Genomic DNA, 25,250 nt, shown 5'->3' on the forward strand with positions numbered 1-25,250 from the left:
ATGCAAAATTAATGCATTAAAATTAAAAATATTTAATGTTAATGCAAAATTAATGCATTAAATGAGCCTAATTTAATGTTAATGCAATATTTTTTCCATTAAATTATTTTTTTTTAAATTTAATGTTAATGCAAAATTAATGCAAATCGCCCAGGTCTGATTCTAAGTAATTAGGTCGAATTGTATTAATACGCTGACCGTTTTTCCTTTTTAGGTATCACAAGGGGATCGTCGTATTTATCCCAGCGATGACAGCACATATACAACCTGCTAACCTAATCTACTTTTACATGATAAAGAGTTGGAATACATTATTACCACTTGCAGAATATCCAAATTTGATATACATTTGTTAAATATTAAAAAGGCGCTGTATAATTGTTCGTATGTCAGTTAGATATTTATACCCTACATCACTTTAGTAGGAAGGGTATATTGGGTTTGTTACGCACAATAATATTAGTCCTATACCCTCAAAATCATTTTCTGTAATTAAACTACAGGTCGCAATTTTGAAGGTAACTCAATGGACTTTAGTACATGATCTTCTATTGTTCAAATGACGAAGCTTATTAAAAATGGTTAAGATCAGTTCATTATTTCACCTAGCCCCCATACAACTGAAACCCCGAATAGGGCTTGTAAACCTTGTAATCAAACTACAGGTCGCAATTTTGGAAATAATTCAATGAAATTTGGCACATGATCTTCTTTAGTACCGTAGACAAAGTCTAGTGAAAATGGTTAACATCAGTCCATCATTTCACCTAGTACCCACCGAATATGGCTTTTAAGTTCATAATTATGTGTAATATACTCGTATTACGACAAAAAGCTGCAAAACCAAGTTCTATACTAGCCTTGATAACCCTCATGAACTTTATAATTATAGGACCTCATTTAACCCTATCACCTATAAAAATCCCCTTTCAAAATTTTACTTAAATGTCCACAATTTTATTCAACAATAAATGGCTTGAGTATATCTGAGACAATGTATAATTTAACTTAAATGCTTTATTATGAAAACTAAAATCAACTTTATTTTTGTAACAGATGTAGGGAATTATATGGTCGGCCTAGCCCGACTATAATTTCTTACATGTTTTTATATTGAAGAGATCACATTTTGTAGGTGACTGGCTCTTTCACAATCTTAACTCTATCAAGAATGTTACAAAAAAATAATGTTAAAATTTTTTATATTCTGGGTCCTTGTAATTTTTTAAGACAATTGGTATGATAAAAGAAAATAAAAGGAATTTTTCTCAGTAATGTTTGATTATGTGGCAAGAGCTTACTTAGACTAACTTAACGTTTACGAAAGATGTAGTACGGCGAACATAAGTATTTTTTGACAGTTTTACAATTACATCAATATTATTATAATCTATATATGTATATGTTTATCTACTCAATGTTGTGTCGTTGTATTTTTATTTAAATAATTACAAATAACATATTAACAACAAATACTAATTATTAAAAAAGGCAACACTTGTCAATATGTTAATACATCAGAAGATTTAGGTGAAGAGCACGTGCAGCCCGTTAATTTCTAAATAAAAGTCCTAAGTGACTTAAGAATTTTCTTAAATTATTATATGATTTCTTTACGTAGATACGATTGAAGAAAAGAAAAAACAAATTATATACATAATGTATTTGTGTATTTTGTTGGCGGCTTTTAAACGATGAAAACAATTATTTCTATTTGACAATATTTTTTGAAAATGTTTTAGTTTGGCCGTGTTTTGTATAATTATCATTATTGTATAATACTCGGACACATACTATATGATCATTGTTATTTATGTATATTCACACCTGACAAATTGTCAAATAGACGAAAAAATATTTATGTATGATTATTCTTAGATAAATACATATAAATATTCATAGATTTATTTGGATGTATTTGTGTATTCCTATTCAAATAAAAAGTTTATTTTCAAATGTTAAAACGTCAACTAAAGTACAACCAACACCTGTGATGAAATTGTTTAAATTTAAACAAACAACATGATATTAACAACACAGTCATATCAGAGATGGTGAATGAAAAATGTACAATTTTAACTTTAATTGTACCAAAATTTTTATTAGAATTTAATTTTAAAGTACTTCAAAGTTTTAAAAAGTACATTTAAAAAAAATATTTTAAAATACTTTTACTAATCGAACAATGTCAAATTTGGTATCAAGCCAACAAAAAGAGTTGGGAAATATTTTGTATTATTTTTATTTTATACTGTTAGAATGAAAATCTGCCAAAAATGTCTTTTAAAATTTGTATCCTTAAAAATCTATAAAAATTTTCAATTTAATTTTTTAAAAAAAATGTTGAAAGATATTTTTATACATCAAAAGCTGTAAGCTGACATAATAAACAAAAAATAACACAAAATATTTTAGAACTCTTTTTGTTAGCTTGACATCAAATTTTGCACTGTTTGATCAGTAGAAGTATTTTAAAATATTTTTTGAAACTCCTTTAAAAATAACACAGGATCACAAAATGAAAAACTAACAAAGCTGTTTTTCTCCATTAAATTTTTAGTCATCCGGTTCGTGTCTAATTTTCAGTGTAGGACGGTGGAATGGGGAGGTCAAAGTTATTTCCGTCTGTACATGTAAACCTTGTGCACACGCTACCTGTCGCAAGTTGCAAGATAATTTGATGGCACATATACTTCTTTTGACCCATGGACAAAGTATATTGGAAAAGGTCAAAATCGATTTTGAGGTCAAAGCTTTTGAGCTAATAATTATGTTTAATGTTCTAGTATCTCTACAAAAATCGGCAAATCTTAATTTAATATAAGTCTAAATAATACTGTCGGTTATAGTGATGAGCGTTCCTTATTTCACCCAAGCCCCCCATAAATGTAGACGTAAATCCCTCTTTCAAAATTTATAAGAATAGGTTCAGACCTGCCCATGCACTCATATAATCCCTCTTAAAAAATTCTCTTTACATTCTTAATTGTTTAATTTTTATTTAAATAAATATTTTAAAGGTGGTAGTGTTATACTTTGGTGGTAGTTAAAGCACAACATAGTTTATTATACCCTACAACACTATAGTGGGGAGGGTATTATACGATTGTGCTGTTGTTTGTAACACACAAATATATTGGTCCTACACCCACCTTTAAGTATACCGATCGAGCATGTTTTTTGGTACAAGGACGAAGCCTATTGAAATGGTTGAAATCGGTCCATTATTTCACCTAGCCCCCATACGAACGTACCTCCAGATTTGGGCTTTTTATGCCATAATTACGTCAAATATACTATTATCTCTCTAAAAATTGGCACAAATAAATTTTATATAAGTATAAATGACACTTCCGATTTTCGTAATGATCGCCCCTTATTTGACCCTAGCCCACATACAAACCCCCTTCAAAAATGTCTTAAACGTCTAAATTTCACTTGTAACCATTAGTATCGCCTCATTTAGAAAATTTGGTTTCTATCAATAAATGCTTAAATACTTTGGAATTAAGGTAAAATTCAACATAAAAGTTTCTTTGTGAAAAATAAAAATTTTTAAAATATACTCATGGTGTTGGGTGTTATATGGTCGGTCATGCCCGACTATACTTTCCTACTTGTTATAAATGATACTTTTGCTTTTTAATAACAGGTCTATATTTGACCTCAGCCACTATACAAAGTCGTTTTCAGAAAATGACTTAATTCAAATATAAACTTATGTATTACACTGGAGCTCTACATAAATAACATTAATGTAAACGTAAAACGCTACATCAAAACTTATCTATCAAAATGTAATCCCTATGCAAAATAACCAACCTGTTTTAGAAAATCATTTGTCAACAAATTGTTAAAATATTGTATAATTTAGGTAAAATAAATCGGGTCAAATCATTTGCAAAATATATTTTATTGTCTATGAATGCTCCAAAATCAACATACATATTTATAACTTTTAACAGGGAGTATATCAACTCTCTAGCTCCTACCGTTTCCCCATCATATCTGTCTAATAATAAACCAGAATAAAAGCGAAAAAATAAAATCAATTTGCCCACAATGTTTTCCAATTATTTACAAAAACAAGTTGTACAAAACAAACTACAATTTGATGGAACCAATTTTTCAATGGTACCAAAAAACGTAAAATTTTGCTTGTTTGCCCCAAAACAAGCAATAATTTATCACAAACAAACTCTTCTAAGTATTTGTGTATACCTGAGAAAATATTTAAATATGTGTGTATGTATATTGGAATCGACCACTTAAATTCGCCAACAGTAACTATAACAACAAATATCGCAATAAGATGAAACAAATATTTGCCTAATCAACTAAATGTCAAAAAACTAACAAAGTTTTTTTCTTAAAGAGATTAAAAATTTAAACAACAATAGATTGCCAAGAGCACGAAAATTATTCGAAAAGCTTTGAAGAACAGGTAAATTTGAAATTTGTTAGAGAGAAGAAATTTTAATAAAACAGGAAAAGGAAAACAAAAATAGAGAGTGGAAAATGTGCTCGCACTCGGAGACCGGCAATTTGTTATATTTTTTCTATTTAACATGGCGTCATTAGATAATTAAACTTTTTGTTTATTTTCTTGCCGTTTGTTATTGTTTTTTGTGTGTTTTTCTAAGTTTTTTGACACTGGCCATTCGTTTATTTCCATTGTGAGGGAGATCAGTTTTTTATTTTCTTTTTTTCGAAAAACAATTTTGCTAAAGAATTAAGATTTTCTTTTGTTTGATTTTCTTCTTTTAATATGTCAGCTTCTGCGCAGTGGTATCGGTATGGAAGAGTGGTGGTACATTGACGTTACCACTGCAGAGTGCGGGTATTACTATACTCTTCTCATGTCAAGTGTTTTGTTAGTGGAGGCAAATGTGTGTATCATCTATAATGGCCACCATTTGCTTAGAGGTGGCAACGAACCTAATGATTTTTGATTTTTCGTTGTTTTTAAATACTTTTTTTAAGTTAAGATCAATTATTACTCAGAGAATTTTCAGTTTAGTAATAAGGATGTTCACTTAATGTTAGTTACGTGTTGATTATTTTTTTACCAAATTGGTTCCGATAATAACAGCTCTCGATTTAAAAAGAACACATACATATTACTATACTTATATGTAGATATTTTTTTATGGGTTAAATCAGGTGTAAAACAAGGTATAATCAGGATATCAAGTTGTTTTACTTCTAGCATTAAAAATGAAGAGAAATATATTAATTTTGCCAATCCGGTTGTAGCTTATAGTAGGAGATCCCAAAAGTATATATTTTCTGGGTTCTATTAGATTGTAAGACTATCTAGTCATGTACGTTTGTCGAAAACCATTCTAATTGGCAATTGTATTCCTGAAATTTATTTATAAATATTTTTTATTAATATAGTTTGGTTGATAGCAAATATGTCCAATATGGATCCTCAATATCACATCGTCCCTATAAAATATACATCCAGAATACTGTTTATCTATCGTAAATTTATGCAGTAAACATGATATTGTCCAAGTTACTTTTGTGTATTCAGAAAATCGGAATAACGTTTTCCCTAGAACCCTTGTGAGGCAATCTTCAGAAAGCACTATATCCCAAAGAAAATCGTGATATTAAATTCTGAGGATTTCTGTTTATAATTCAAATGCTCAAATGTTAATGTATGTACTTAGTCTAGACTCTTAATCTTAATCTTTAACTTAGAGCAATAACAGGAATGCCTAAATATGTTGGCCCCACTAGGCTCAACATATTTCGCGACAGCCAAAAAGCAATTAGGGTGATATCAGGTGATAACATTTCCTTAAATGCTCTCCTATAGTGAAGGTTTTAGTAAATCGAAAGTAGTCGAAAATGAAAGGCCGAATGAAGCTCGAGGTAGTTGTCTTGAAATGCGCCAAACCATTCGACGCAACGAAAGCTGAATTAAAGATATGGGTGAGAGAATTCCGTAAGGAATCTTAGAATAATGGAAAGTTGTGTAGAACAACCAAGATCCCTTGGAATGACACTAATGAGGACAAGACCAGGCATATGCCCAAAATGAGGTAATCTGAGCTTAGTGGACACAGGATTACACCCACAGCTATACAAAATTGGACATGATTATTTAGATGAATGTAGAGCATGTGAAAAGGAATGCCTGACAGAGGCGATTTCTTTGCTTCGGTCAGGTATTCGTTGAAGTTAGATCCATTTTTATTTGGATGGATATTATTCATTCGGTAAATACATTCCTTACGAACATTGATTGAAAAGTTCTTGAAAAGCACGTCCAGGAAACTGAGTTCATTTCATTCATTGATACCAAAAAACATAAAAATGAGTATACATCCCTATCCTATCAACCTAACCTTACTTAGTTCGAGAACCCTTTTCCGAAAATCACAATGATGCTTGTAAACCTCATATTGACAAATTCCATGTAAAATAAGATTAAGATTAATGTAGAAAATTTAATAAATTAATAAATGTGAAGTGAATATCCTTAATATTGAAAATGTACTTTTTCCAAATTATATTTGTAGAATTTTTCTTATTAATTTGTTTTTTTTTTTTTTTTTGGTTGCTCTACGATTCATTCAACCATTCATCCATCCATCGAACTAAGCATCCATATGTGAGCACATTTCGAAAAAACAAAATTTATTTTTAACCCCACACACACACTTGTTCCTTGCCGATACGACCGACAACTGCTCTCACGAGTGCATCTATGTACTTAGCCTAGTCTCTTTTTCGATCTTTAAATACAGTGTCCCTACAGCTGTGCTGTGCCTGCTGTCTGTCAGTGCCATAGTCGAAAGTAAGAACACGTACATTTTTTTCACTTTTTCTTTTTTTTTCAATCTTTCTGTTGTGTTCCTGAACTCTTGCAAGAATTCCTCAAGTGTTCTCACATACTTGTGTTCTCGTAAAATAAATGTTTCAAAATTGTATTTTTGTTTCACACTAATTTCCGATATGTAAAATGTAAGTGGCAGATTTGAAAACGCTTCAGTCCTTTACGAGATTTTCAAATGATACAACGTGTTTTAATTAAAACTAAAGAAATAAATTTTCAAAAAATAAAAATAAATATCAAAATATAAAAAGAGAATTTTTATCAAAAAAAAAAGTGTTTTAAAGATCTTAATACAGATTATCCAAAAATTTATTTATGTATAATATATTAAGCTGAAAAAATATGACATAAATAAAAGTGTTTTTGTAAATTATAGAATTTTGAAAAATGTAATTTTTCATATTAAAATGGAATACAACTAAAACGATAATTAATCTTAAAATATTAATTGAATACAACACACCTGTGATATTAAACGTAAAATAATTTACATTTTTACAATAATTTCTTCCAGTGTGTGTTTATAAAATATAAAAACAAAAAATTTTAAGTACAAAATTTGGGATTTCGAAAAATAATAATAAAGAAATTGAATTAAATAATAAAAATAAAATTGAATTGACGTTTTGTTTGTGTATTGACTGAATCATCGATCTAAATTTATCGATATTTACTCGTCTTCAATTCTTGTGGAAATACAAAGTGTTCTTTTTGCTGCTGTTTTCACTTCAAATTAATTCGATTTTTTTATATTTGTTTTTTGTTTGTGTTGTGGTTGGTGTTTTTTCTTGGTAAGTATTTTCAACAAATAGAAAGAAAAATGATTTTAAATAAATATTGAAAGCTTAATATGCGATCACTTAAATTTTATATATCGTAGGATTTACATACATACAAATACATATTTACACTCAATATTGTCTGTTCGATATTGATGTGATTGTTATATTATTTTTTGTGATTTATTACGGAAATTTTTAAAATTTCTGGAGTTATCTTTCAAAAGATAAATATATAAAACTTAAGAGTTTTATAAATATTCACCTATGCAAAGTTAGCCATCAAAACTTTTGTTGTAATTACAAAATAAATTTCGAAAGGAGGGGCTACATTATCTTTGACCGATGTTAGTTTTATAGAAGAATGTATACTATACGCAATGCGTAGAAATACGCCTAAAACTCTATCTGTTTTGTTGTATACTTCTTTACCAGTGCCTCAAATGAGAATCGGGCCCACGATCTCGCACAAAAATATCATCATTCTCGAATTGTTATATCTTTATGAATACCGAATTTTTCTTTTAATTAATGTGGGGGTTTCAAGTCTCAGATAAAAGGCCGTCCTTTTATCTGGGTAATTTGTGCGAAAATTTAAGAATATAGTTTTATTAGTTTATAGGTAAAATAAAATTTTGTATTTAATTCCTATGGGAGCTGCCAAATGAAAATGTTCAGATGAATGTCAAAGTTCTTTAAGTAAAAATTGAAGATTATAGCTCCAATTGTTTCTCAGATATAAAAAATAGTAGGTGTGGCACCTACTAAAAAAATAATTGTTTTTAAATGTTAAACCATCTAATAATGATTTTACCAAAAATATGGGTCGATTCTATAGTAAGTGTGGCAATTCCTTAAAAATAAACTACACTTCTGAAAAATTTCAGACATATAGCTCTGTCAGTTTGGACTATACAGTAATTTTAACATACATAACAACCTTTTTCTTCACATCATCAGTACTTAAAATAAAAGTGGGCGGAATCTGTAGTAGGTGTGACATGACTGTCGTGAGTTTTAACCTGCCCTGACGGCCTTATCTCACGGTGGTCTTCTTCATTCACTGGGTAGACTTGAGAACGGTCGGTCTACCATCGCCCCTTTGTTTTTCAATGAAGAACTCAGGTGACAATTTTTGACCGGTCCATGCACAAGTACTTTGCTGGAATACTCGAGCTATCTAATTTCTGACCATTGGATGGCCTCTGTTGATTCGGCAATAGCACCTAGAAACGTAACCGGTGGACCGAAGTACGATCCATCAATAAGCCGAAGACAATGTTCTTACTCGCAGGGACACACTGTGGTAATTCTGATATGAACAGAGTATAATCTGAACATATCTGGACAAGGAAGGAAAATTCAATGGTATCATATGTATATGATACCTTTCATCCATCAGCATTCAACCCAGCACACATCTCATTCATAAGAGAAAAACATACGACACATTCATTAGGTAAACGGGTGGGGTAAGGCCCGCCGACCCTCACATTCATCCCATACCATATACAATTAGTACACAACTCATTTCCAACGCTTAGTCCCACTGTCACTCAACTATATTTAACTGTAACTATATTTTTGGAAAATTTCAGATCTCTACATTCATCCTCGTGATTTCTGAGAATTTAACATACGTACCGCCGAAAATAACTATGTCTAAGTACCCAATAAAGATATATATAAATCGGTCAAGAATCGCATTTTAGAATACATGTGACTAATAAATACACTAATACACAGTTCTTATACCAAGCAAAAAATGGAATTTTAACCTTTTATGAATTTATGTAGGCCCAAAATGTTTAAATAAAACTGGACTAATCATTGAGCAAGAAATTAAAAAAAATAATACGACCCAGAATGCTTGAAATTGGGCAGTATTCACATTTAACTGTCAAAATTCTTTGAGTGAATCTGTTTACATTTTTTTAAAATATGAAATTGGCAAATTGGATTTTTTTAACACAAAACGAGCCACTAATTTTTGCGATTCTATTTTTTTTTTCATATTCAATATTATTGTTTAGCGTAATTTCTTTTAGGTGAGTTTTTTCTTTGAATTTTCGGAAAATTACTCGTTATACTTTAGTTGAGAAAATATCTGTATGTATGTTTGTATGTATTCGCACATCTATAGATATATTTTTGAAATACTAAATAAATTTATTTATATTAAATGATTCTTGTGTTTTTTTATAATTCGTTTCTTACGGCGAATGTTAATGAGTACAAAGTATTGAAAATAATTTCACCAGAATACGCAAAATAATTAATGCGAATAAACATGTTGACATTTCCTGAAAACCACAATAACAAAAACAACATGGGAATTTCATTAATATTTTTTTTGTTTTGTGTTTGTATCTTTGAGATTGTACAACAACAAGTATTTGACTTGGTATTTTGAATATCATGATTAAAGTATTTCTTTTATGTTTTTTCTACTTTTTTCAATTTGTTACCACATGCGAAGATTGTTTGACTTGACTACTTGACTGTCGTCTGTCCATTTTTTTAAATTTTCTTTTTGTCTCTTAGTCAGCCGCCTTTCAAATACTAATACGAAATCAGTCAGTGTTTGAAAATAATCACACATCGTGGACAACAAATGGACAATTTTCAAATAACATTTTTCTATGATTGAATTGTAGTGGGTGACCATGTGTCTGTATTTATTTAAGAGTAAATATTTATTTTAAATTTTCTTTTTTTTTACTTTTTTGTGTTTCTTTTATTTATTATTTATGTTTGTTCTTTTTTATTATAAACTAATAACGTAATTAGAAATTTCCTTTGTTCTTAATTAACTTTTGAAAATAATTTAATTTATGTTGACAGAAAATTTTATTAAAATAGTTTTCTTTCTATTAAAATCGATATTGAAAGGTGTATTAAATTAATGTGAGATAATTTATTACAGATGTAAATTGGTTGAAATGCTTGAAAATTATTACGCATTTAATTATGTTATAAAATAATAATTTAATGAAATTAGGTTTATCTGTTGCACGTTCAAGAACTACATAATACTGTCGACAGGAATATTGTGAGCGATTGAGCAGTTAACGGATTGTCTTTGGGAAATTTAAAAGAATATTCATATTTCCCTGGCTGCGGTATCAAACACGATCAACGAATGGGCTACAAAAACTGGTACTTTGATTTCTAACAAAAAAATCGTTAATTCTACTTACATACTGCTATCCCCTAAACGATTACCCACGTAAAAGTTTACTTTATTTAGACAAAGATTAAAAAGCGCATTGTGATATCTTGGAACAAGCCTATTTCATGATCTGGACATTTTAAAGAATCGTTAAGTTAGATTGGATCAAAAGTAACAAATCCGAAGAAGTGTACACCACTAATGGGGTTCCTTTAGGTAGTTTTCTACCTATTTGAAAAAAAAACGATATATAGTTATATATATCGTTTTTACAATTTGTGTTTGTTAAGGATGATCTGGACTTCTTTAAAGATCTTTAGGTTAGGATTATTTAATCTATTAATCAATCTATTTAACATGCATTACATCGGAGTATTTCCAAAACTACTCTCTTTTTACAGTTTGCAATTATATGATTGTTTTTATATACAAAATTGGATGTACGGATACGGCATTCATCGAAATTAGATCCATGGAAGTGATGTTATTCCGAAAATAATAATTCTCACTAATACTGATTGAATAGTTGTTAGGAATAACGTCCAGAAATCTGGGTTTCAGAACATTGAAAAAATTCATTGGAAAACATCGGATTTTATGATGTATACATCCTCTTATCAACCTAAATGTTTGCTGTAAAATAAAGGCAATATGCAATTTTTTAGAATAGTGGTTTCAAAACTTATGATATATGTATATCTCACATGAAGATGTAGGAGAGGTTAAATCTTATTTTTAACTTTCATGACTCAATATGTTGAAAAACTGATGAGTTGTATAAACTCACATCAGATTCGAATGCCCTTAGAAAGGTATTATTTGATCTCTGAGTTCCGACTTTTTTCAAAACGTTGTTGGCCTGTGTTATCCATCAACGTTGAATCGTTAGTAGGCAAATTTATTACAAGTTTAGGATGGTTCTTAGCTTGGAATGATATTACTAAGAGAATAATGATATTAGAATGGGTCAAATGGCCCTCAAGTGTTAATTTATTGATTAATAACTTAAAAAAAGTGCAACTGATTCTAACACAAGTGGAGGTTACCTCTTCTTTAACTCACAACCTAATCTTTAGAATATTTTTCCCAAGCATTCGTTTATAATTTCCTTTGTTTTATAACCTTTCGCTAAAAACAAAATATACACAATTTATAAAAAATTTAATAATTATTTTACAAATTAAACAAAACTTTTTAAAGGTTGCAATAAACAAAATATATCACGTCAAACTGTAAGTTTATGGTTTAAATTAAAATTTATTTACAAAGAAATGAAATTAAATTTAAAGATGAGAAGAAAAAAAACAACAATATAATTAATATCTCACTGATCCTTCAATAATGTTTATTTATTTTCTTAAATAATTTTTTTCTTACATTTATCTGATTGAAATCATGCATAAATCTTTTGCCAAAATCTTTTGCAGTGATATTTTATTTGGTGTTTGCATTTCTAGACAGCGATTCTTAACGAATCCTATAAAAGGGGGCCAATAAGATATTAACAATAATAGAATTGTAACATCAGGCATTATGTTATTAGAACATGTATTTAAAACATATTACCGGAATTTCCTATTTTTATGGAAAACCATAAAAATAGGGGCGAAACCCCTTATCTAAGGTAATACTATATAATCTGTTGATATAAATTTTCGTAGAAAAACCATTAAGAACCCCTGATTTATTAAATTTATAGACGAACACACTTGTATCTCTTGCATTCACATACAATTAACGTCCATTTATCTTAAAGAATAAATAAACGCATTCAGCAACACTTGTTAAAATTTATTATTAAGTATTATGAATATTTTCCCTCTTGCAATTTTTCGATGATATTTTGACATTTAGAAACGAAATGAACTAAAAATATGCAAAATATTCGAAAAGAAAAAACAACAAAAATATGAAGTACAAGTAGAGAAAGAAACTACTATTAATTTCTATTAAAATCTATATAGATTTTTTCTTTCAGTACATGAGATTTATTTACCAAGAAAATTTATGTGCATATTTAAATGTCTGAAATGTCGGATTAAGTTTATATGGACATTATTTACTATAGTTTTGTCATTAATTAGAAAAATACAGAGTGATGCAAGTTTGGTTTTAATCCGGGGTATGCTTAGTCGATGTGGTTTAAGTGGGTTGTTAATGGGGAAAATGTTTCGGCTCTTGGTTGGCTAATATCCAGAAAATAAAATATAATTTTATAAAGAATTAGATTGTGCGGAATCCTATTTATAGATTTGTCAATATATATCATAGATTGCTAAAAGGACTAGAGAATAAATAAGTCAATAAACTAAATTTTAATTTAAGAATTCAAAACATATATGAAATAACTATTTTTTATTATTACTAAACTATAGAGTAGAAAATAGACCAGATTATACACTATATAGACTATAGGCTATAATATAGACTAGACTAGACTATAGACTAGACTATAGACTAGACAATAGACTAGACTATAGACTAGACTATAGACTAAACAATAGACTAGACTATAGACTAGACTATAGACTAGACTATAGACTATACTACTACTACTACTAATAGAATATAGACTAGACTATAGACTAGACTATAGACTAGACTATAGACTAGACTATAGACTAGACTATAGACTCGACTATAGACTAGACTATAGACTAGACTAGACTAAACATTAGACTAGACTTTCGACTATACTATAGATTAGACTATAAAAGACTATAAAAAAAATAATAGACTAGACTATAGACTAGACTATAGACTAAACTTTAGACTAAACTTTAGACTAGACTTTCGACTATACTATAGACTAAACTATATATTAGACTATAGACTAAACTATATATTAGACTATAGACTAGACTATAGACTACACTATACTATAGACTAGACTATAGACTAACCTATAGAATAGACTATAGACTACACTATAGACTAGATAAAAGACTAGACTATAGACTAGACTATAAACTAGACTATAGACTAGACTAAAGGTTAGACTAAAGGCTAGACTATAGACGAGACTATAGATTAGACTATAGACTAGACTATAGACTAGACTATAGACTAGACTATAGACTAGACTATATACTAGACTATAGACTAGACTATATACTAGACTATAGACTAGACTATAGACTAAACAATAGACTAGACTATAGACTAGACTATAGACTAGACTATAGACTATACTACTACTAATAGAATATAGACTAGACTATAGACTAGACTATAGACTAGACTATAGACTAGACTATAGACTAGACTATAGACTAGACTATAGACTAGACTAGACTAAACATTAGACTAGACTTTCGACTATACTATAGATTAGACTATAAAAGACTATAAAAAAAATAATAGACTAGACTATAGACTAGACTATAGACTAAACTTTAGACTAAATTTTAGACTAGACTTTTGACTATACTATAGACTAAACTATATATTAGACTATAGACTAAACTATATATTAGACTATAGACTAGACTATAGACTAGACTATAGACTAGACTATAGACTAGACTATAGACTACACTATACTATAGACTAGACTATAGACGAGACTATAGATTAGACTATAGACTAGACTATAGACTAGACTATAGACTAGACTATAGACTAGACTATATACTACACTATAGACTAGACTATATACTAGACTATAGACTAGACGATAGACTAGACTATAGACTAGACTATAGACTAGACTATAGACTGGACTGTAGACTACACTATTATTAGGCTATACTATAGACTAATATGTAGACTAGACTATATATAAGGTTATTTCATTAACGTATCAAATTAAAGAATATATTTTTCATAAAAATTTTATGTCAAGTCATTGTTTCACTTATATAAAAAATTGTCATAAACTGCTTGAGAATTATAAGTTGCAGTAAAACTTTTAAATTAAGTTTGTTGATAGATTTACTACTTTAATAATACGACAGCCATTTAGTCAAAATTACATTGAATAACAATTAATAAACATAAGAATATAACATTTATTTTTATAGAAAATTACAATATAAGTATTTTTAATTAATTTTTATAACTAAATCCTAATAGCTTTATAATCTAAATATCTATCTATAAATAGAAGAAAATATAATAATTAATATCCAACCAATAACACCCACACGATACAAAGAATATTAATGCAATAATTAACACTTTTTAATTGAATTCCAAAGTGATTAAGAATATAAAATATTTTTTGAAATCTTCAAATACCAAATTGTTGAGGTAAGATGCATTTTTAAAAATTTCCCAATACATACTAAACAATGCATTTGATTAATAAGAAAATTAATGCGATAAAGTTCAAAATCCTTTTAATGTAAATGTAAACAATTGAATACAAATATTTAGTTGTTGTTCTTGTTGTTTACAAAACAAACAAAACATTAAGATCGGACAGACATTTTAAGCATTTTAAGGCCAACTAAGATCGATCAAGTAACCAACCACCCACCGAAAATATTAAAAAAAATCTATTTTTATAGTCATCGTATACTAATAAAATTTAAAAATAATACAGATATGCATTTCTTTGTTTCTTTTCTTACCCAAGTTAAAACTTTAAATATTTTTTTTTAATCTAAACAAATTTTTATTTTCCGTATGCCATATATTTATATAAAAAATGTTGTAAATAAATATTTTTCATGAACTCAAATGCATTTTTTAAAAACTACATTGCTGCTAAACTAAAACGTATAATAAAGTATATTATTATATTTTCAAGGGATCGGAACACAAACGAAGATATATGATCGTTTTAAAAACTTAATATACCCGAGGTGTCCTACTTATGGGACTCCTCAATACGCACTTGGTGGGGCCATGAGATCCAAATACAAAATATAAACTCAACAACACTTCCTCTTTACGTATGCACATTTCTTATAGAATAATTTCTTCTTTCTTTTTTTTCTATGCCTTAAAGAATCTTAAAGAATTTGTTAAAAATCCAGCAAAAACATTGTAAAAGAGGGATTATATTCGACTATGCCAAATCTTATATGTATACCCACCATCAAACCGTATGGAGTAATTGGAATGCTCTCCTATAAACAATAGGTTGATGTTATTATGAGATTTTGACTTGTAAGAAATTTACTTTTGGCATTTTTAAGCCAGTAATTAGCGTTAACTTCAATTTCTGAAGGGTCAATTATGGACCAATTGTCGTAAATTTCAGTAGAGAGATTTGTGCTTATAAGAAACTTGTGTAGAATTTCCGCGCTATAATCATGTTTTGAAGGCAGTAGTGAGCGTTTCAAGTCAGTTTCTGCGGGGGCCTTATATGGGGGGTAGTGTTAATTATGGACCGATCCTCTTAAAATTCGGTAGAAGGAATTTTGTTCATCACTATATTTTAGCACAGTGGTGTCGTTTGAATCCAGTACTTAACGCTTGCATACAAATACAAAGGCAGTCAAATAAGTGCTTATCAAGATTTATTGCTAATATTGAATTAGTTAAGTATGTAATTAGTTTTGTTTTAAGAAAAAAAAATTGCCTCCGAGGTTACGTCCATTGCGTCTATTATTAGCTTTCACATAAAACTTTATGCTATTTGTAAGTCATTACTAGACTCTTTTTATGTAATGTATTTAACATATTCCCAGTTTTATCCACTTTTTGTTGAATGTTTTAGATATTTTAACCCTATCCTATAAAAAAAAGTCTACAGAATTCAATATTGTAGCCTTAACCTTGCGTGTCCACTCGGAATACGTTTTAATTAGTCGGAGAGGCCTTATGGGTTTCTGGTTTTGCGTTCGTCAGGTTAACTTCTTCTAGCTCCCTTCTCTCTAAAGATAGAGCGAATCTACTCCCGAGTGGCCTGGTACCCATACGATGTAAAACTTAGTTCTGGTAGAGTATTTGGTTAGAGCATCTTCTAAAATGGTCTTAGTTTAAACTTTATCATCTGATATTGCCCTAATTATCTTCTGGCAATTGGCAAATATGTTAAGCTATAGCAAGGTTAAGGGTGCAATTTTTATATTCCAATTTACTTATTCTTTTACAGAACGGACTTCTATATACAAGCTTGTTTTGTGATTAGGTATACAGTGGTATATTTAGGATTCAGGGTCTTTGTTATAGAATCCCAAGCCCGCCTTGTGCCCCAATTTAGAGCCATTCATGTAACAACGAAATCCATCCGGCATTTGTTCTAATGTTTCGCTTAATCAAGGCATCTTTTCAGGGATCAGTGTTTTAAAGTTTTCGAAATATTCTGAGTCTTGTTATGATCAGACATGTCTGATAATGTGTCCATTATATATTGATAACTAGCAGCATGTACGCTGAACTCCCTGCAGTAGTTAGATATTATACTTTTTGTCCAAAAGAGTCCAGCAGATTATTGAAACATAAGCTAGAATTAGTCTAATTACACTATTATAAAGCCAATGTGTCATAGTACGACTGAGACCCCATTTCGAGACTATGGTTCTCCGTTCTATCCAAGGATTATGACTATGATTATGTCTGACATCGGTATCTTCTTTTCCAGCAGTCAGTATACATAGAAAAGTTTGTATTTTTTGTGAAATGATATTGAGCCCTTTTTGAGACCCGATTCAGAGATTTAAATTTATTAATATATTCTTTTAATTGCAAATAACTTAAGACAACAAAGATAGACAACGTTTTATCAACTCACTTATTCCAAAATGCTTTAGGATTTTTTCCCATTATAAACCCTAATCAATCCTATTTTTGCTGAGAACAAACGTATTGAAGAATAAAATTGTTGAACTACTTCAGAATACATAAACCAGATGACTTTTGAAGTATGTATTTCAGCACTTAATTAATTAATTATTACAAAAGGATATCTAGGTCCTGTTTAATGTGTTCGTTAATTGAAACTTAGTATGTAGTTGATTTCAAGCTGTCGTTGGCATTGAACTTAATTGTTTGATGTTGAATGAAATAAAACATTTTCTGAATTTATCTCTTGAATATTTTTCTCATTTTTTTTTTGTTTGCATGTTTAATTTATGTTTGTATTTATATCATTTAATTTATAATCATTAAATCTGACATTGATTGTACAATTTGGTTAAAAGAGCAAAAGAAATTAAATAAAAAAGAAAACGGATGAATGTCTGTAGATTTTCAAAGACTCATAATTTAATGTCACAACAAATTAAAATTTTAAGAATGTAAAACAAAAATATTTAACGAAGAAAAGTTGGGATAAAAAATAGTCAAAATTTTGTATAAGTTTTGCAAAAAAAAAATCAAAAATTAAAAACTTTTTATAATTTATAAAAATCCTTATTTACTTGCATTTTTTATAAGTTTTTGTTTAATTTTGAAAAAATATATATGTGATATTTAATATTGATCGTTTGAATAGTTTCCAAATGATTTGACCCACTTTGTTTGATTCTAGTTGATGATGTTTCAAACATCAACACAGTTTTTCAATTTATTTATTTCGTTTTTAATAATAAACTCAATCGAAACAAGTGGCTCTTTTCGACTAATTTAAATAAATTTTCTAATACATTTAGTTAAAAAAGTTTTCGTACAGTTGTAATTTTATACACTCACTCATCATCATAGTTTAAGATGTAATATATGTATGATAGTTTAGGAAAGCAGATAAAAATTCAGAGCTAATATTCTTATCATCAAATAAACATTAGTAGGGAGAAAGCTACTATTTTAAAAAAATCTTTTATGAGCTCCTCTTTTGATCAGTTTCGATTGATTTTATTTTTAAATCACAAATTCAAATATTCTTTACTTATACATTTAATACTATAAACCAAATGAGAATTGTATCAAATAATTTTAGTCCAGTTTATCGTCTCCTCTAAAATAGTATTTTACGAGTTTACCATATTATTTTTTAGACTTCTACTTTGAGAATAATGGAATCAGGAAGCACTCCTTAGAATACTTTTTACAATATGATGGGTATAGTAATGTTACTTTGGACAATATTAACTCGAGGAAGTCATACTGGAAAACTTATCTTTCATACTGTAAAGTTGTTCGTTTTTTAATCTCATAAGTATCCTCCAAAAAAAACACGTTAATGACTTGTACTTAAGCACAACTTCTATTAAAATTACTACTACATAACATCTGCATTACTCAGAAGGGATCTAGTAATGACTTACAAATAACGTTATTTATAAGTACTACTTGTAAGCGTTGACATTTTGTTGTCGAATATTGTTCTTTATAGAAACGAACAACGACTACTTTATGAAAATTAATGGCATTTGTAGTGTACCCACGGCGATTTTAGTAAATACTTACTTAACTCCCCATATTGTAAGCGAGCGTGGTAAATACATCAATGTCTTAAAATAGTGACTTAAATTCTTTTGTGTAATTAAATTTTAGCATTTTAACATTCAATTTTTAATGTTAGTTTTTACTGGGTTTTCAGCAAATAATCTTCAGTCGTGAATGCGTCATTAATGAGAAACATGAAAGTTTCTTCAAGTCACATAATATTGAAGTTGTTTAAATTGTTGTTTAAATGTTTAGAAGTGAAGGTACACAATAAAAAATGAAAATTTGAAAGTACTCTCCGAAATTTTTGTAGGAAAACCATCCTAATAATTAGTATGTTTTCCCTTAAAAAAAAAATAAAAAAACATGTGTCAATAAACTCTTTTCGTCAAAAACTATGAATAATAATATTTTGTACAATAGATCCCAGTCCAAAATATGAAGTCCATCTGTTTATGACCCACAAAAACTACACATAGAAACAGTTAATATTAAAAAAAAAACAAAAATGTTCCAACAAATTTTCAAATATTTTCATAAAAATATGCACGCCCACCACCATCATTCTCCCCTCTAAATGGGCGCGATTCTAATGTTATTTGTGGTAAACAATTTGGGAATTAATTTTGAAAACAGAAAACATTTTAATGTTCTAAATTTAATCGAAAATGTCTGAAAATAGAATTGAACGTAGGCGAGGGATAAATTATGCCCTTGACTGTATGTTGTGTTTTCATTGCGTAGCGTTGATGTCTGCGAGGTTTGTCTATAATAATAATTATTCGTAAATAACTGAATGATTTTTATCCGTAAATTGAAAATTGATAAAGTGGCCATTTAAGTAAATAAAATAAAACTAGTACACGCACACACATTTGTTTATAACTTTAAGCAAAAATAATTAAACAACAACGAAATGAAACAACTTGTATTCTTTGAACACAACATGCAAAAAAAATAATTGCAAAAATTAATTTTGCGCCAGTCATTATTTAAAAAAAAAATATACTGAAAAGAAAATTGAACATAAATAAATTTTTTGGCCTCATTTCAATTAATTAAGAACAACGAACGAACAAAAAAATAATAATACAACAAAATAATATGTAGAATATTTAAGTTAAATATTTTGTTTAAACGATCCTCCCCAAGTGACGCACTCAACTGCATGCAGCAGCAGGTTGTTAACGTATCCATCCCAACCACTGCTGTCAACTTGTATGTAATAAATAGATTTTCTTTTTGAACGTTTAATGAAGAAACGACTAAGTACGTTTATACTCATGTATTTATGTGTATAATTATCTATAGGCTACGTCATTTGCTTAGAATTGATTAAAAGTTTGACGAACATTTTCAATTGTCGTAAAAAAATTATTCACTGATGTAGGGTAACAAGAACATACATGTACTAAACATATGTATCTAAATTATACAAATACATTTTATTAATTTTGTTAGAGAATTATTTTAATTTAATTGTTTGCAAGTTTATCAAATTTGCAAACTATTAGAGAAAAATTTTAATATTTGTTCGTCTTGTTTTTTAAAAAATGACAAGAAATGTCTAAATGTGTTGTTGATATTAAAGGAAAATTTGTAAACATCTAAATTAAATTTTATTAGAGAGAAATATTGCTATCGCATAAGTCCAAAGTAGTTAACAATTCCAACAACCACAATAAATGTGAACCGATGCTAACCAACTACAGCATAAAACCAGTTCACAAAGCATGTGTGCTAAGTTGAAAGTAAATTTCTGAGGTGATTTAGGTTCCTCTGATATAAGGACTTTATTAATCGATTTTTTAGTTATTTTTTTAATACCATTTAGTTATTTATTAGATAACTTTGAAAAAGTTGGACGCGCAACTTTAGCCGATTTAAGTCGGATGTTATTATTCCGATTGTTGAATATTTTTATATATTTAATACACCATTGATTTCGTAATTTTTTTGAAACTAATCGAAATATTGACCCTAAGACTATTTGGTCATGTTGAATCACAATAGAGGTCAAACGAACGAGCTAGAAAGTTGAAATTTTGGACCACGGTTTAATAAAAGTTTCTCTTCCGATAAAGGCTTTAATGAACATAACTGGTTTTTCATTTAAAATTTTAAAAGTACAACTGTCCCTATCTCAAATATGAAGAAAAAACATGTTCCATAACTGCGTTACATACTCCGATAATGTTTACGAAAAAATTAGTTTTTTGAATACTTAAATCGATCATGTACTCTAGCAATTTTTGCAGAGTCTATCTAAACAATAAATTGTCAGAAAATAAAATAATAAATTACATAAAAAATATTTCATTTCAGTTTTAAAATTCATAAATTTCTTTGGATAAAATTAAAAATGACCAAAGAACAAACAACCGTCATACCTGAAGAACTATACAATTTAACACAATTAGCTGAAGTCGCAGCAGAGCGTTTGAGTACAACGGATAAAAGTGAAGGCAACGATTTCGTTGCCGAACATTTGAACATTGTGGAAAGATCAATGGAACATACGATAAATAAGAATCACAATGTGTTAAATAAAATTGAAAAACCAGATGTACTAACGAAAGACATGAGATCTCTTGAGCAACAGCAGCTACAATATAATCAACAACAACAAGTGCAAGAACAACAAATTACAATCGATTCATCCATAACATTAACAAAATTGAGTTGTAATGTAAAATCAATACAAAAGACAGAAAACAGATCACATATAACTACATTTGATAATTATCATCGTCGTCATCATCATCATACTCCTCATCACAACTATCAGGACCAGCTACATCCTCCTCATCATTTAACGCATCATCAACATTACAATACAAATGCTGTGGGAACGTTTTACTCATCCTCAGATGATGATTCCAATTATTACAGTCACAAGGTATTCGATCGTAAAAAATTACGACGTTCTACTATTTCGGATAACTCACGCTATGACGAACATTCATCATGTAGTAGCGCACCGGGTGGCAGTAGCAGCAGCAGTAGTGGCAGTACCAGTGGTGATGAGCAACATTATACACAAATGCATCATGACACAAGTGAGAGAGGTAGCACAGAAATCGGTGGCCTTAAGCAAATGCATATTGATTCATCAACTGGCTCCAGTTTAAATCTTTTGGATGATGAACATATTTGCCCAGAATGTGGTAAAAAGTATTCTACATCATCTAATTTGGCTAGACATCGACAAACCCACAGGTCAGTTTGAACATAGCCCTAGTGTATGTAAGTTGTTTTAATGTTTCTAATATTAGTTTCTCCAATTTTAGGTCGATTATGGATAAAAAAGCCAGACACTGTCCGTTTTGTGAGAAAGTCTATGTTTCAATGCCGGCCTATTCCATGCATGTACGAACCCACAATCAGGGTTGTGAATGTCAGTATTGTGGTAAAAAGTTTTCACGACCATGGCTTTTGCAAGGTCATATACGGACACATACAGGTGAGATTTAAACTGAGAATTTGTATTTATATATTCACTAATCTATATTGTTAAGTATAAGTCCTTTTCAGTGATGAAATGGAATAAAATTTGTTTAATTTATGTATAGAATATAAAAATGTTGAAATATCTGATTTGTACGTTGTCTAAATCGAGGTGTTTTCATGTTTAAAGTGGTCACCAACAATCGGCGGTGGCACAAAATTCGTACAAAATAGTTTCTTGTAGAGCATTAATTGAAAAGGTCTATTACTTTGTACGATTGTTCTGTTTGTAGAAGATTTATCATTTAGAATTACAAAAAGATTTAGTTTGCCATTCCGTTTGTAATACATACAATTTTTTTCTTAGACATCAAAAAGTATAAATATTATTGGTTCTTGTTGTGTAAGAAGAACATTAAATTAAGCCGTGTCTTGAAAATATGATACAACCCAATTTGTATGAGCCAGAGACTTAAAATATTTTCTACTCTCAAGGTTTGATAGATTTTGAAAATGAGAATAGGTTCAGGATTTAACATAGCCTCCATACAAACGAAAAAAAGGCCCTTTCCTAAAGATACTACCCTCATGCTTATTTTGATATCGATATTGTACAACTTAACATACATCTAATAAATAAGTAAATCATGATATTAAAATTCTTAAATATTAATCCATAATGGCCTTAGTTTTTGTACAACTCCTTTAACATTTTCCCATTTTATATTTTCAGGCGAAAAACCCTTCAAATGTAACGTCTGCACTAAAGCATTTGCGGATAAGTCTAATCTTCGGGCTCACATTCAGACCCATTCGAATACGAAGCCTCACACTTGCAAACGATGTGGTAAAGCATTTGCTTTAAAATCATATCTATATAAACACGAAGAATCTTCATGTATGAAAAATCATCACAAAAGTAGTGAAAAAGAATCACGACCCAATCGGTCCGCATCGCAGACAGTACAAATGACAACTCCAAAAAGTACAATATCACATTATGTGACTAATGAAAACAATTTGACAACAGTTTCACAAGTAGCTGGTCCTGAATCGGCCAAAACAACATTGGCTACAAAACTGTTACAAAAAGAAAAGGATCGACGACAGGCAGCCTTACAATATACCAATTTACCACATGCATTGATGAACAACAATCCTAGTCTACAGATTATAACAGTCAGCACAGATTCACCATTAGTAGATGGTACAAATTTAAAATCTTATACAATGCTAACAAGTCCCATGGCTCAGGAGGAGTATGAACACTATAAACGTATCAGTGTTATACAAACACCAGCGATAACACAGTCAACTCCAGCCACACAACTACCAGGTCCCAATCATCAAGTCTGCCCCGAAATGCATACCTATTCAACTGCCAATTTAACCGTTACACCTGCTTTAGCTCCCAACCATATGCAAGTTCAATTCTATAATACCGTTAAGACGGTAAATGATCATGAACAAATCCAGGAACAGCCTGTAGATTTTTCGCCCAAAAATAATTTTACCCATTCGGCTAAGACTAGTCCATTTGAATTGACTGGTAATTATGCTATAATGGCTTGATAGAAAGTGGAATTCTTATTTATTTTAATTTATGACTCCATTGAAAAGCACTTCAATTCTCCATAATTAAAAAAAGACAATAAATCTGTGAGTTTTTAATGTATCGCGAATCTCAAAAAAGAAAATACTTTTTTTCTAAGAAACCCATAATTTGGACTTGATTTTATTTAAATTGTTGTTGTTTTTTTTAACAAAATAAGTACTTATTTTAATTTATTTATAAACTTTTTGTTGGAATTGTTTATTTTAAATTAAATGAGATTTTTATAAATGTATTCAACAAAAAGTATTGTTTGCAATTTTTCATTAACCCTTAAACGTTTGCAAAATATAAAATGTTTTTAAAACAATGGCATTATCATAATTCCTAAGTAAAATTGATCAGTATTTTTAATGCACATACATATTTGGGAAAAAGCATTGATATGTAAATTAAATCGGTGTATATATTTTTTTAAATTTCAAACCATATATGTCTAACAATTTTAGAGGAATATAAATTTCTCAGATAATACAAAATTTTTACATTAACCAGAGCTATTCCCAATGAAACGAATTAATTAAAAAATACTTTCTAAAATCACTTACACTCTGAAGTTTATCAATTGTCCCAATTATAATTATCAATTTTTTGCAGAAGCTGTCATACGGTAAAATTTGTAAAAAAAATTGCTAATTATTTATTTAATAATTTAAAGATCAAAGGGCCAGCTCACGAAGTTAACTGGTTACTTTAGTTGATTTTAAAATGCATTTAATTTTCAAATTAAAAACTGCTCCAACAGACAAGATAGATTTTCAAAAAACAAAATCTACTGTCTAAAACAAAAATCGTAAAAGTAACCATTATTGGTACACTTATACCTCGATTTACACGATAAACATATGGTGTTTAAATTGGTTCATGTAACAAAAAAAAATTAAGATAACTTGCTCAACCTTAACAATTTATAGGGAGACTATATTCATTAGAATCTAAAGCCTACTGTTTTGTTACCAATTCGACATAGAATGGTTTGTTTTACAATATTTTTGCGATGTCACCAATTTTGAGGTATTCCTGTTAAGCATATCTATATTACCAGTTTAAGTTAGGTTGAAAGGTGGATATACATCGGATCTGAAGAAATAAACATGGGCTGCTATCGGA

General features: G+C 29.2%; 1 protein-coding gene across 2 annotated transcripts; it reads left to right on the forward strand.

Annotated features, from left to right (window-relative positions):
* Nucleotides 1–7,278: 7,278 nt before the first annotated feature.
* Nucleotides 7,279–24,312, forward strand: LOC111688986 (zinc finger protein 37A). 2 transcript variants are annotated; one of them, XM_046952017.1, is made up of 4 exons: nt 7,279–7,641; nt 21,407–22,300; nt 22,357–22,544; nt 23,262–24,312. In XM_046952017.1, the coding sequence occupies exons 2-4, from the start codon at nt 21,444–21,446 to the stop codon at nt 24,098–24,100; spliced, it is 1,884 nt and encodes a 627-aa protein (XP_046807973.1). In that variant the 5' UTR covers nt 7,279–7,641; nt 21,407–21,443; the 3' UTR covers nt 24,101–24,312. The 2 variants fall into 2 exon arrangements, with proteins under 2 accessions (XP_046807973.1, XP_023307257.2); XM_023451489.2 differs by having other exon boundaries at nt 7,353–7,641; nt 22,372–22,544; nt 23,262–24,311.
* Nucleotides 24,313–25,250: the final 938 nt, after the last annotated feature.

Source organism: Lucilia cuprina, chromosome 5 (assembly GCF_022045245.1).
Source record: "Lucilia cuprina isolate Lc7/37 chromosome 5, ASM2204524v1, whole genome shotgun sequence".
In the NCBI taxonomy this organism is placed as follows: Eukaryota; Metazoa; Arthropoda; class Insecta; order Diptera; family Calliphoridae; genus Lucilia; species Lucilia cuprina.

Excerpts from the sequence above, each read along its gene's own strand:
- LOC111688986 (XM_046952017.1), top strand. The coding sequence starts at position 21,444 with ATGACCAAAGAACAAACAACCGTCATACCTGAAGAACTATACAATTTA. Across the intron at positions 22,301-22,356 it reads AGACATCGACAAACCCACAG|TTTCTCCAATTTTAGGTCGA; the intron begins GTCAGTTTGAAC and ends TTCTAATATTAG. Across the intron at positions 22,545-23,261 it reads TCATATACGGACACATACAG|GCGAAAAACCCTTCAAATGT; the intron begins GTGAGATTTAAA and ends TTATATTTTCAG.